Here is a 12,469-nt window from a genome sequence, read left to right on the forward strand (position 1 = left end):
TCCAAATGGAATTCGCTCCCAGAAGCGGTGATTATATTTGGAAAGAGTATAGAAAAGACATATAGCGATTCATCCACTTTTTCCCAACTAAATTATTTTAAAAGTAAAAATTGACCAATAAACTTATGCGACTACATTCGCTCTTTAGAGGATTGCCAAAATTTCATACATAAAATATGTCTCTTCTTCTGAATTAGTTAGGAGGAAAATTTAGAGTTGAAGTTTTTATAGTATCCCAATAATATCCATGGTCTAGCCTATTAGTTTTAGTGATTTTTCAATAATAAATGATGTGCTGACATTCTCAAATTTATTTCTAGTAAATTTATTTTTACTACTTCCTTAGTCAAAAAGTCATACTTAAAATCACAAAATAAACTTATAAAATGAACTGTCCAAAGGGTGAAAATTAAGTTGATGATTACGATAAAGGCTATAGAAAAATGACGAAGCTACTGCAGTACTTGTACGTTTTCGGTGACCTTTTTTCCATCTTTCTATTTCTGGAGTAATTTATCTTTTTTTTTCTTCGAGGCCAGTGACAAATTTATTTAAATTATGACAAGATTTATAACTGCAAACGTACATAGCAATCTTTGATAGTTTGATTCTGCTCCTTCAGCTCTGATCGGAGTCCATACGAAGCCATAGATTGATAAATTGCAAACAGGGATTTAATCTAACAGTTCGCGATAGGAAAGTGTAAGTAAGGAGCGATTTGTAGCAAACAAACACTAAAAAGAAGGAACTGTGATAACAATATGCAGTTTACATAAAAAGAATCAATTTTTGACGATAATTCTTCTAAATACATAAAATTCATTAAATTTAAAAGTAGTAATAACAAGTTACGAGCATAAAGAGATTTATATTATTTTGGAAAAAAAGGAGAAAGCACCCGTCACCACGGAGAAGAGCGATTTTAATACAAAGGGTACTGTCAAATTCAGCATATCAGAGAAGCTGATTACAAAATATTTGAAGCCCTTATCCGAAAAAATTCGAAATTTAGTATTTTTTTAGAGGGTTATGTGTTTATTTTTTTCCATTTTTCAGAGGGGTAAGATTATCGAATCATGGTCTTAAGATATCACGGTAGGGCTTAATTGAGCAGAAATTGGAAGTTTTAGTGACCTTTTTAAGTAGAAAAAGCTTCAAAAAGTTTCATTGCGATCTCTCCACTCAGAACGTTTTCCAAGATTTCTGGTCCCCCGCAACTCCCCCAAAGAGAGTGAATCCGGTCCGGTAATGTCAATCACGTATCTAGGACTTGTGCTTATTCTTCCCACCAAGTTTCATCCCGATCCCTCCACTCTAAGTATTTTCCAAGATTTCCGAATTAACTGTCCCTCCAATCCCCCCCCCCAGATAGTCAAATCGGGAAACAACTATTTCTAATTTAATATGGTCTGGTTCCTGATACGTCTGCCAAATTTCATCGTCCTAGCTTATCTGGAAGTGCCCAAACGAGCAAAACCGGAACAGACAGACCGACAGAAATTGCCATCGCATATGTCACTTGGTAAATACCAAATGCCATAAAAAGGGGTTGACCGCCCCAGAAAATGGGTGCAATCTAAATAAAATTATACACTGAAACTCAATATCTAAGAGAGCCCTAAGGCTGATATCTACGAAAATACAAAAAACAGTATTTTCGAGCCTTACAGGGCTGAAGTAATATCTAGAAAAAAACAAAGCGGGTTTAAATAGTCTACTAGTCTTACAGGTCATACTGGCACGCATATAAGACTCGTCCCAAGGCAAACATACAGTTCATGAAAATGTGCGGTTAGGTCTAAGCTTTAATTCGCCTTTACTTTCATTTGGAAAAACCTGTTCTTTTTTATTTATATAACTAGAGTTGAATTCCATTAGGAACGCAAAGACAAGTTAGCTTTCCTCTGGACGGCCCTAACGAGACTTTGGGAAAACTAATACGAACTAAAACTAATACGAAAATGAAGCATCATAAGGACCAACAAGAAAGGGTTCACCGTATTTCATGTTGGTATTTTACTTAATTTTATTATAATTACCTAATTTTATTCAATTTACGGATTTTACTTAATTTTATTATAAACTGCTCACAAAGAAAGACGCACGGAATCACTTAGAATAGCTTTTTTATGTTTCGTAATATAGATTAAATATTTACAAGACTATCAATTTCAGATTCCCACAAAATTAACAAGAACCTCTAGCTCCTCTAGTGAATTTGGATAAAATCATAGGCTTTCCGGATGAAAAAAAAATTGATGAAGGATTAATTAAGAATGAGATAAAATCTCAGTAGAGATCAACTATTTTTAGGATTTAATAACTTTAGGTATGGCTCCATAAAAACAGACAGCAAAATCGAATACCATTGGTGTTTCTTTTGCGATATATGCAGCTTCAGGCTTCCCCTTCAGTTCAACAGTGGCACCATCCCAAGTAAAAACTGCAGCTTTTGCTCCTTTTTCAAAAACATATTCTCGACCTTTGACTAGTTCACAACCAAATAGCTCAGCAGTTCCTGACCTTAACTAAAAGAAAAAAAAGAAATGGATTCTTCAAACTATTAAATAAAAAAACAAGTTTTTTTTATTGAAAGTAAGGAGCAATACTAAAACTTAAAACGAGCAGAAATTATTCCGTATATGAGAGGGCCTGCCCCCCTCAATACCACTTTCTTCACGCTCAGGTTATTTAGTACTTTTAAAAAGGTTCCGATTCTAATCAAACGGCCCCTGTGTTTCAGGAATCAATCTTAGAGAATTGGGACAAAGTGTTAAACTTTAGCGTTAAGAGCGGGTTTCGATTACTATTGGGCCAAGTCGCTCCTTACTTACAATTCACCACTGACCGTTTGATCAAAGCATAAATAAACTGCAAATGCCTTGTAATATTTTGAAGATAATATATAATATATTGTGAAACGCTTATAAATACCTATAGAGGATAAGTAGCTTAGTTAACTCGAGTTTATTATCATCACCACTATGGTAAGTGAATGAAACTTTGTGGATTCACAGAAAAGATAATACGAGAGTTTAAATACTTAAGAGTAATCTGATCTATAAAGTTTGAGGACAGTTAGAAATACCATATGTATGTTGTCCTTTTCACTTCTGATTTTCTATCTTTGCAGCAAATTGTGACATTAGTTCGTATAAGAGTAACCATAGTTAGCGTAGTAAAAGGGCCCAAAGGACACGATTTTGTCATTTTAAAGCAAGGGCTTTCGGCGATCAACTTTCACCTTTTGACGATCAACCAAAAGGCCCACAATAGAATAATTATCAATAAATGACATCATTCCCAAAATAAAGCCTTAAAAACACAAGGGAGAAACAAAACATACCTCAAGGCGAACAGAATCCCCTTTTAGCTCAGTCTCAAAACGCAGCTCGTTATCTGGTTCTAATTTAAATTCCTGAACAGGAACAGCAGCCATTCTGTATTTATCCTAGCAAGCTATAAAGAAATACAAAAATGTATTATAAGAAATGTAGTCTATCAAACAGTTCGTGGTAATGAAGTAGGGAGCGACCCGTAAGGGAACTGTAGTAAGGAGTGACCCGGCTCAATAATAACCAAAACTCTAAAAAACGGAACTTGGATACCAATAGTTACATCAAAAGAATCGTATTTTAATGCTGATTTTAAATATACAGGTTTCATCAAGTTTAATTTTACCCATCAAAAGTTACAAGCCTGAGAAAATTTGCCTTATTTTAGAAAATAGGGGGAAACACCCCCTAGAAGTCATAGAATCTTAATGAAAATCACACCATCAGATTCAGTGTATCAGAGAACCCTATTATAGAAGTTTCAAGCTCCTATCTACAAAAATGTGGAATTTTGTATTTTTTGCCAGAAGACAGATCACAGATGTGTGTTTTTTTTTTCAGGGGTGATCGTATCGATCCAGTGGTCCTAGAATTTTGCAAGAGGGCTCATTCTAACGGAAATGAAAAGTTATAGCGCCTTTTTTAAGTGACAAAAAACTGGAGGGCACCTAGGCCTCTTCCCACGCTAATTTTTTCCGAAAGTCACTGGATCAAAATTCTGAGATAGCCATTTTATTCAGCATTGTCGAAAAACTTTATAACTATGTCTTCGGGGACTACTCGCTTCCCTAGATGCCCCGTGGGAGAAGCTACAAGTTACAAACTTTGACCAGTGCTTACATGTAGTAATGGTTATTGGGAACCCTCGCTCCTTTTTTTCTCAAAATCATTTGATCAAAACTATGAGAAAGCCATTTAGCCAAAAAAATAAATATGCAAATTTCGTTAGCATTCTGCGGAGACCCAAAATCAAAACATGCATTGATTCAAACACGTCCAGAAATTAATTAAAAAAAAAACAAGTTTGTTAAACTGAAAGTAAGGAGCGACCTTAAAACAAACAGAAATTACTCCGTATATGAAAGGGGCTATTTAGCTCGTTATGCTAAAGTTTTTTAATATTTTAAAAAATAGAGTTGAGAGAAAGAGTCAAACTTTAGCGTAAAGAGCGGGGCATTGAGGGGGGAACAGCCCCTTTCATATACGAAGCAATTTATGTTCTTTTTAAGTTTTAAGGTTGCTCCTTACTTTAAGTTAACAAAAATTGTTGTTTTATTTAAAATCCTACATGTTCAATATTGAAATGTTGTGCTGTAACCTGGTAATTTCTTAAGTCTGGAGAGATATTTTGGGTTGTATTAGCTTAATTGTACTACTGCGAAAATTTTAGGCAAAACAGGGTGAAAGGATATTGCAAATTAGCCTTTTAAGAATCGGAGATGTATACAATAGTAATAATAAAGCAAAGAAGTGGGATTTTAACATTATGATGACAAGCATACGAGGATCGATGGCTCGAGCTGCCAACTGTAGCAAAGAATCAATGAAAGCGAGACGGCATCAGGCTATTTTTGCAAGGGCTAAAGTCAGAGACCATTTGTCAGGGCTGGGCCCGAGCAAGGGGAAGGAAGCAACGAAAAGAACTCAAAATGTTTTGTTCCTAGTCAAGAGGCCTACAAAGTGAGCCTTTTTTAGCACAACTCCTTTTTCATTTATTATTTTTCATATTTATCTTCCCCCTTGTTTACTGTTTGTTTCTCTCTTGGAGATCAAAGAGAAATTGGGAGTCTAAGAAAAAGAAGTAACTGCCCTCTGGATATCCTGGTAACTGCTTATTAGTGCCTTTAGCATTTTCTTTTCAACGTCCTTGTCTGTTCTTTTCAATGAGATTAGCAACTCTTGGCAGTGTCCACAAATATGGAACCAGGGTTTCATAATCCCCTCATTATTCCAGTCATCTAACTGTCCACAACTTCCAATCCAGATTCCCCCTTCCTTGGACTGCTTACTAGCATGTTGTTTCCTAATCTCCTGTTTTATGCTCTACCTCTAGGTATGAAAGACCTTTGTCCCATTCATTACAGAAAAAATAGACAAAATATCCTAGTTTCCCTCTTTTATTGTTTGGTGTTCGTGAAGCCAAGTTTTGTGTTTTGTCACTTGTTTTGTTTTCCCTCCATTTTAACGCCCCTTTAAATCTTTTTTATTGAGACTTAGGGTGTGGTATTTGAGGACTTTTAGGTGAAAGCGCCAATTTAACTTCCATGATATGTTTTACCCTCGAAAAGAATGGGGGAGGGGAGGGGGTAGTTCAACTGGCTTGCCCCTAGCGACTCCCCAGCCATTTTTCTCTGAAATAGGCAAGCAGAGGTAGGTGATGTGCAGTAGTTTTTTTTTTGTTATTTTTTTTTAGGTAAATCATAGCCAGGGGTTTGTAATTGTCAAAACAACATAAATAGGTGAATGACATGGATATCACACGAAATTAGAGACATATGAATTAAGAAATTATAGAAACATAAACAAAACATCTCACTAGTTTCCTTGTTTTATTTCTTGGTGCTGATGCTTTCCAAGTTTCGTATTGCTTCCCCCTTCTTTCTTCTCTTTTTTAAAACTAATATATTCTCTCCTTTTTATTGGGTTTTACTAGACTTTTTTTCGTGAAATCCCAGTTTTTTTTTTGTTTTTGGTCAAGTTATTATTTATTCGCTTCGAGACTCGAATTCAGCCCCACAAGGCTTGAGATTGCAAATTTTTCGAACAAATACCTTATCTTACCTCTAGCAAGTAAGGATATGATGGTCTGACAAAAAAAAATGAAATTATTCAAAGGCATGATACTTGGGGTGACGAGTTTTAGAAAAAAATAAAATTCAGAGATGGAAAGAGACGAGCTTGCCCTCTACTAGCCTTACTGTTCAGACGTAAACAATTTTATTCATGTTACAATCTCATCTTCTAAGGTCATCAGAGATATTGATACCATAAATTTCTATGGAGGGCACTAAACACAATTAGAGGCAGCTAGAGAAAGTCTAGAATCCATGTTGTCATTTTGTTGGTTAACAAACATGTTATTCTTACCTGAATTTCGTCAGTTGGGTAAAAAAAAGGTCATATCTTCATAATTGCAAAGTTTAAGGAGAGCAAAAATAACCTCACAACTTTTTTACTTTCCCTACGATTGGTATGTATTGTTATAAAATCAATACACATCAATCCGTCTTTGTTTTACAGTTATCAAAAGGAAAATAAAAAAAAAAAATTGTGAGATTTTTCTTGCTCTTCTAAACATGTACAATTATGGAAATATGACATTTTGATACCTGAATGACAATCTGTTGCAGTTGTGTTATGAATCAAACTTGAACCATCTTCGACTACTTATTATATGTTTCCAATATTAGAAATTTATAAGAAATTTGAATCTATGAGTGAAACATTTACCGAGGTCAATAGTCAAATCTGAATGCAGTAGGGGGCATAATAAGATCTCATGAAGAATCTTGTAAATTGTTGATAGTATGTACTGAGTTTTCTTGTCATTAGATTCTTTGAAGTACTTAAAAAGAAAATTAAAAAATTAAAAAGAAAATTTAAAAGTACTTAAAACCTGAGTACCCTTTGTCTTCTTGGAAAGTGAATTTCAAACATGTATAACTTTCTCAATAACATATACTTTGTGTAAACAATGAAGTAATTGCTTAACTTACAGCCTTTGTCCTGAGGACTGTGTGGAGGTTGACATCCCCATAGAAATAAATACTGGACCTTTCAACAATGCTTAACAAAATAGCTTTCCTAAAATTTCGATTGGATATGTTTTGGAGTACGATTGGTTTGGGGGGGGGGGGGGACTTCTTCCATTTTTTTTACTCTTAAAAAAGGCAGTAAAACTTCCGAATACCAATCATGTGAGATCCATCCAATGCAAAGCTTTTACGACTAGCCTTTCCATAAAAACCTTGTATGCCTTAAGGCATAACTTACAGCCCTTGCACTGAGGACTGTGGGGGGCTTGTTATCCTCAAAGACATAATTTCCAGACCTTTCAAATATTCTGAAAAAAACAAGTATAACAAAATTTTGATTATATGCGTTTTGGGAATTGATAGGTGTGGGAGGAGGGCTTGTTGCCCTCTAATCACTTTTGAGCATTAAAAAGGGCACTAGCACTTTCAAATTTCAATAGAATGGACATTTTTTGAAGGTTCTATGATAATAAATGGCCATCTCAAAACTTCTATCACATGCATTTCAGGAAAATACAATATGTGGGGGGATGGGGTATCAATCCTCCAATCACTTTGAATCTTACAAAAGCCACTGGAAGTTCTGATTACCCCAATGAGAAGGGGGGCAATAAGCCCCTTTTGAAGTTTATACAACTGGCCTTTCTATTAAAAGAATATAGGCCCCCAGGGTACAGCTTACAACCCTTGCCCTGAGGGCTGAGGGGGGTGTCAACCTTAAAGGCATAATTTCTGGACCTTTTAACTAGGCTTAACAAAATGGCTATCTCAAAGTTTTAGAAATGGTGGCAGTGAAAGGAGGTTAGTTGCCTTCCAATCACTTTTGACTTTCCAGTCAAATGATCCTTTTTAAAGTCTATATGACAACTCCTTCAATACAAAGTACCCTGGTCTAAAAAAAAAGAAAAAATTGCCTATGATCATGTATAGGGTTTACAAAAATATTCCAGAATCTCTGTTTAAAGTTACCCCCCCCCCATAATAGGGCCAGATAATAGCCCATGACTATAGTCTATAATAAAGTTTTATGATTTCCTTTTTGAAATAGCCTTTATTCTGCATTATAAAAACATTGTTGATGTAAAATAATTAGAAAAAAAAATATAATTAGAAACAATACTAAAACCACAAAGAGTTAACTTTTGTTATGGCCTAGGGCTATGTTTGCTGTGGAGACCAAAATCTAAAAAAATAACAGCTAATAAAGTAAAAAATAGCATACATACATTCCTTATTTTATGCTCTTTCAAAACATCATGGCTACTTTTCTTATGATTCTCCTTACCCCCCCCCCTAGCCACTCTGGCAAATGGTCCCTTTGATCAATCAAACTCTTTTTCACTCTTTTTTACTCCTTTTTTTAGTAGTATTCTTTTAAGATTTCTTTTTTAACCTGAAAGGAAAATGAAATTCCAGGTATTTCGAAGTATCTACATCCATGCCTTCTCCCTGAAGAGGGCAGTGACTGCTAAAAACATTTGTGTTATAAAAGTGAAACTTTGCAAAACAGATCTTCCCCTTAAATGAAATATAAGGAAACTGTTTTCAGCTTCATATCTTTGCTCAATCCCAATTTATGAGGTTTCAAAGACCTGCAAATACATTTCCTGAATTTAGAAAAAGAAACCTTTAGAAAGAATTTAGAAATAGATATGGCTCGAAATTCTACCTAAATAATGCAAATTGGATTTTCATAACTAAAACAAGAGAAAAAGAGACAGATAGCTAAAAATTAAGGTAATTAGTGTTTAGTCCAAATTTCAATAGGCAAAAATGGGCAAATTCCTGACTTAGAAATCATGAGAGGGCTAATATGGAGGTTTGGCAATACCTTCCTACAGTATATTTTTGGCCCTGGATTCATTACTGAAAGTTTCATTATCCTAACCTAACTGCTTTCCAAGATATCAAAAAGTAGCTAAACTAGAATTTTTCCTGGGCAAGAAATATTCAACATGTTTCAAATTACAGAGACAGAAAAAAAAATGGACATACATAAATATCTGCATGAAAAAATTCAGGGAGCACATTGGCCCATACATATGGCAAACCCATATTTTTTCATTCCTTTTTCACAAACAGTACCAGAAAAAGTAGACATAATAGAATCAGACCTGACAGCTCCAAAATTACTGGTCCAAGACTGATTTCAGAGATACCTCAGATGAAAAGGTGGGAGATAGATCGGTGTATAGCCTAGAGTGTAGAGAGACAGGGTAAGAGAAAGACTGTTAAGTGAAGATGGAACACTTACACTTTGAATAGATTGGGATGGAAGATGAGTATTTAAAGCTGTCTCCTACAGCTTTCTTTGTTGTTCAAGCCAAGTGATTGTGAGTTTCCTATATAGGAGTTTTGCACAATAGTGTAGCCTACTTCGTGTTTCAATCTGGCCTTATATTTAGCAAATATGGTTTATTGTATATCATAGAATGGGATGTGATTGTCTCTTATCAGGTTGTTAGGTACTGCTGCAACTTAGATCAGGCAGCTGACTAAGTCCAATATATACAATTGTTTGCTCCTTTAGAGGTCATCCTTAAATATCTAATTTGATCTGACTCTAGTTTGAGGAGTTGAGAAATGTTAGGAGAACTCTAGTTTTAGGAGTGCAAAGAGTGTACAAAGCTGTCTAGGTGGCTTGGTTCTCTAGTGAGCAGTTGGTAGTATGCCTAGTTGATTCACATCTTTGAGAAAAGTTGTGAGTCTGCACTGTTTACAAATTACTGTCCAAGGGGTAGTTCTTAAGTCACTAAATATTTCACTGTTCATATTATTGACTAGCTAATAAAGTGACTACTCATAGCCTTTTTTATGCTCTTTCAAGTATATTAATCTGTATATTTCAGATGCAAGTGAGAGGTAAGTTTAAACTTTGGGCACATATCCCTAAGGTGCAAATACATACCCTAAATTTGTAAATATAAGGGTGGGGGTAAAATTTGGGTCAATGTTGGTATTACCAGAACAATTTTTGGTCAATGTTGATAGAACCTGAACAATTGTTTTGGGTCATGAAACTATTGTTAATGGATGCATTTTGACTTTTTGAACATCTTTTCTCTCTTGCAAAACTACCACAAACTCACTGTTATGGAGTTATTATATATTTTCCCATTAGGGAGGGGGGAGCATAGCATATATTAAATACAGCAATGGTTAGTTTACATATTTAAAATAGCCTATGCTATGCTTTACCCCCACCCTCCTAATGTGCAAATATATAGCCCAAATTTGTTTCTAAACTATTACAGATTAGTGATTTCAAATTTCCAATCAATGAAAATGGAAATGATTGCAATTCTATATGTGTAAATACAATAATACTTGGGCTTGAATAACACCAAAATAGTGAGTTTGCAGTAGTTTTGAAAGAGAGAAAAGATGTTCAAAAAGTCAAAATGCATATATTAACAATAGTTTCATGACCCAAAACAATTGTTCAGATAATATCAACATTGACCCAATTTTTTTGAGTCATGAAACTATTGTTAATAGATGCATTTTGACTTTTTGAACATCTTTTCTCTCTTGCAAAACTACTGCAAACCTAACCTAACAAAAAATTGTCTCTAAAGGCCAAAGAGCAATCTTTGGTCTTAAAACATTAGCAATTTCAAATTTCCAATCAACAAAATGGAAATGATTTCAATTCTATATGTATAAATACAAGAAGATTTGAACTGGAATAGCACCATAATAGTTTTGCAAGAGAGAAAATATGTTAAAAAGTAAAAATGCATCTATTAACTATAGTTTAATGACCCCAAACAATTAGGCCTATTCCAGTAATACCAACATTGACCAAAATTTGTTTGCAGCACCTGATCAGGCTTTTAAATTTGCAAAGTACATAAAAAGGCATCAAGTGGTATGTTCACTTCATTTGTAAGTCAATAATATGAACAGTGAAATATTTCCCATGTGGCTGCATAAATTTGAACCCTGGATAAACATATAACAAACTGTGAGATAAAAATATTTTTTATTATTATTTGCATTTTTTCCTATTTTGTGGAGTTGTGCTTCTTCTTCTTCTTCACGGTCTAACTATACAGTACTGCCAACTGGAGTTGCGAAGTATTTGTTTCTTTCAAAAGCCACAGAGTCCGTAAAGTGAGCCGCTCATTTTCTTCATTTGGATAAACCTGTGCAGAAGAGAGCGATAACGAACACGAACGGCCGTATTGGTACCGGCTGGATATTTGTCCTTAAACTGCTGGGGATAGGCGATTCGGGTATCTGCACTTCCCACAGGTCCAATCCAGTAATTATTTAAAGACGGTGATTATTTTTTTTTTTTATTCGCACTGCATTTTTCATATGCGCTGCATCTTTATTCGTGCTGCAATCTTCTTTACGCCAGCCACAGAATAAGAAAGAAATAAAAAAACCGACAAGAGCGTGAATCCAAAAAATTGCGTGACAGACATGGCTCCTAAACGAGATCGCAAGCGGAAATTATCCAGTCTAAAAAAGTATCTTTTTGTGCAGGCTGCAAACAAGGTCTTGAGCCAGAATCTAAGCCGTATTATGAGATGGATATGAAAAATGGCTGTTTATAGAATGTATAAACATGTCCATCCCAGAGTGTGAACTCTTTAGAAAGATGTCAACCATTGGAGATATGCAGTAGTACTGTCCGGTTTGTAAGCACTCTGGTACATCAGCAGACCCCCCTTCATTAGCTGAAATCTCGAGCCTTATAACATCCAAGGTCCCAAGTGCTTTGGCTATCGCTGACATAGTTAAAGCAGTGGTAGAGGAACATAAACGTGATATCACCGAAAGCATAGATAAAGTCAAAGAGCGTGTCGACGACCTTGAGAGAAACATGACGGAAAAATGTACTATCCTAGAAATTAAACAGCATGTCGAAGCAGCAATGCTGCAGGAAACATCCAAGGTCAAACAGGCCATTGATTCCCACCTCGAAGACGAAGTCCGCAGACTGTTTAGACAGGAAAAAGACAGAGATTGCAGGAAACTTAACCAAGTTGCTTATGGTGTACCCCAGCAGCTAGGAATAAATAGCGACAAGGCGTTCATTGAGAAATATCTTACAGAGCAATACAAAATTCTGAACGCAAACATTATTAATGTAAGATGCATCATAAGCCAATCGCCGCCTGTCAACAAGATTTGGGCCACTCTGCAACTCATCAGACAAGCAGGAGCAAGCTATCAAGAATAGACCCACAGCAGACCCCCACCCATTCTTTTTACTGTCCAAAACCTAAACATGAAAAAATGCATTCTACAAAGATCTTACGAGCTTCGTCAAGAAATTCAGTTTAGAGCAGATGCCTCACGAGAAGACCGGGAGAAAAGAAAAACCTTAGCCGCTGACCTCAGACGCCGAACTGAACTAGGAGAGCC

At 35.4% G+C, this 12,469-nt stretch overlaps 1 protein-coding gene across 6 annotated transcripts in view; it reads right to left on the reverse strand.

The window, feature by feature from the left end:
- The window catches only part of LOC136041303 (protein CLP1 homolog), a 59,380-nt gene extending 48,251 nt beyond the window's left edge, over window positions 1-11,129 (reverse strand). Inside the window, exons 1-3 of one of the 6 annotated variants that reach the window (XM_065725923.1) lie at window positions 11,090-11,127; window positions 3,347-3,459; window positions 2,367-2,528 (exon numbers count right to left, since the gene is read on the reverse strand). In XM_065725923.1, coding sequence (XP_065581995.1) covers window positions 2,367-2,528; window positions 3,347-3,439 — 255 coding nt within the window. In that variant the 5' untranslated portion in view covers window positions 3,440-3,459; window positions 11,090-11,127. Of the gene's footprint in view, window positions 1-2,366; window positions 2,529-3,346; window positions 3,460-9,344; window positions 9,920-11,056 lie in introns of those variants that run through there. The other 5 variants (XM_065725924.1, XM_065725922.1, XM_065725927.1 and 2 more) reach the window with 5 other exon arrangements.
- Window positions 11,130-12,469: the final 1,340 nt, after the last annotated feature.

The sequence above is a fragment of the Artemia franciscana genome, unplaced genomic scaffold (assembly GCF_032884065.1).
Source record: "Artemia franciscana unplaced genomic scaffold, ASM3288406v1 PGA_scaffold_131, whole genome shotgun sequence".
Classification (NCBI taxonomy): domain Eukaryota; kingdom Metazoa; phylum Arthropoda; class Branchiopoda; order Anostraca; family Artemiidae; genus Artemia; species Artemia franciscana.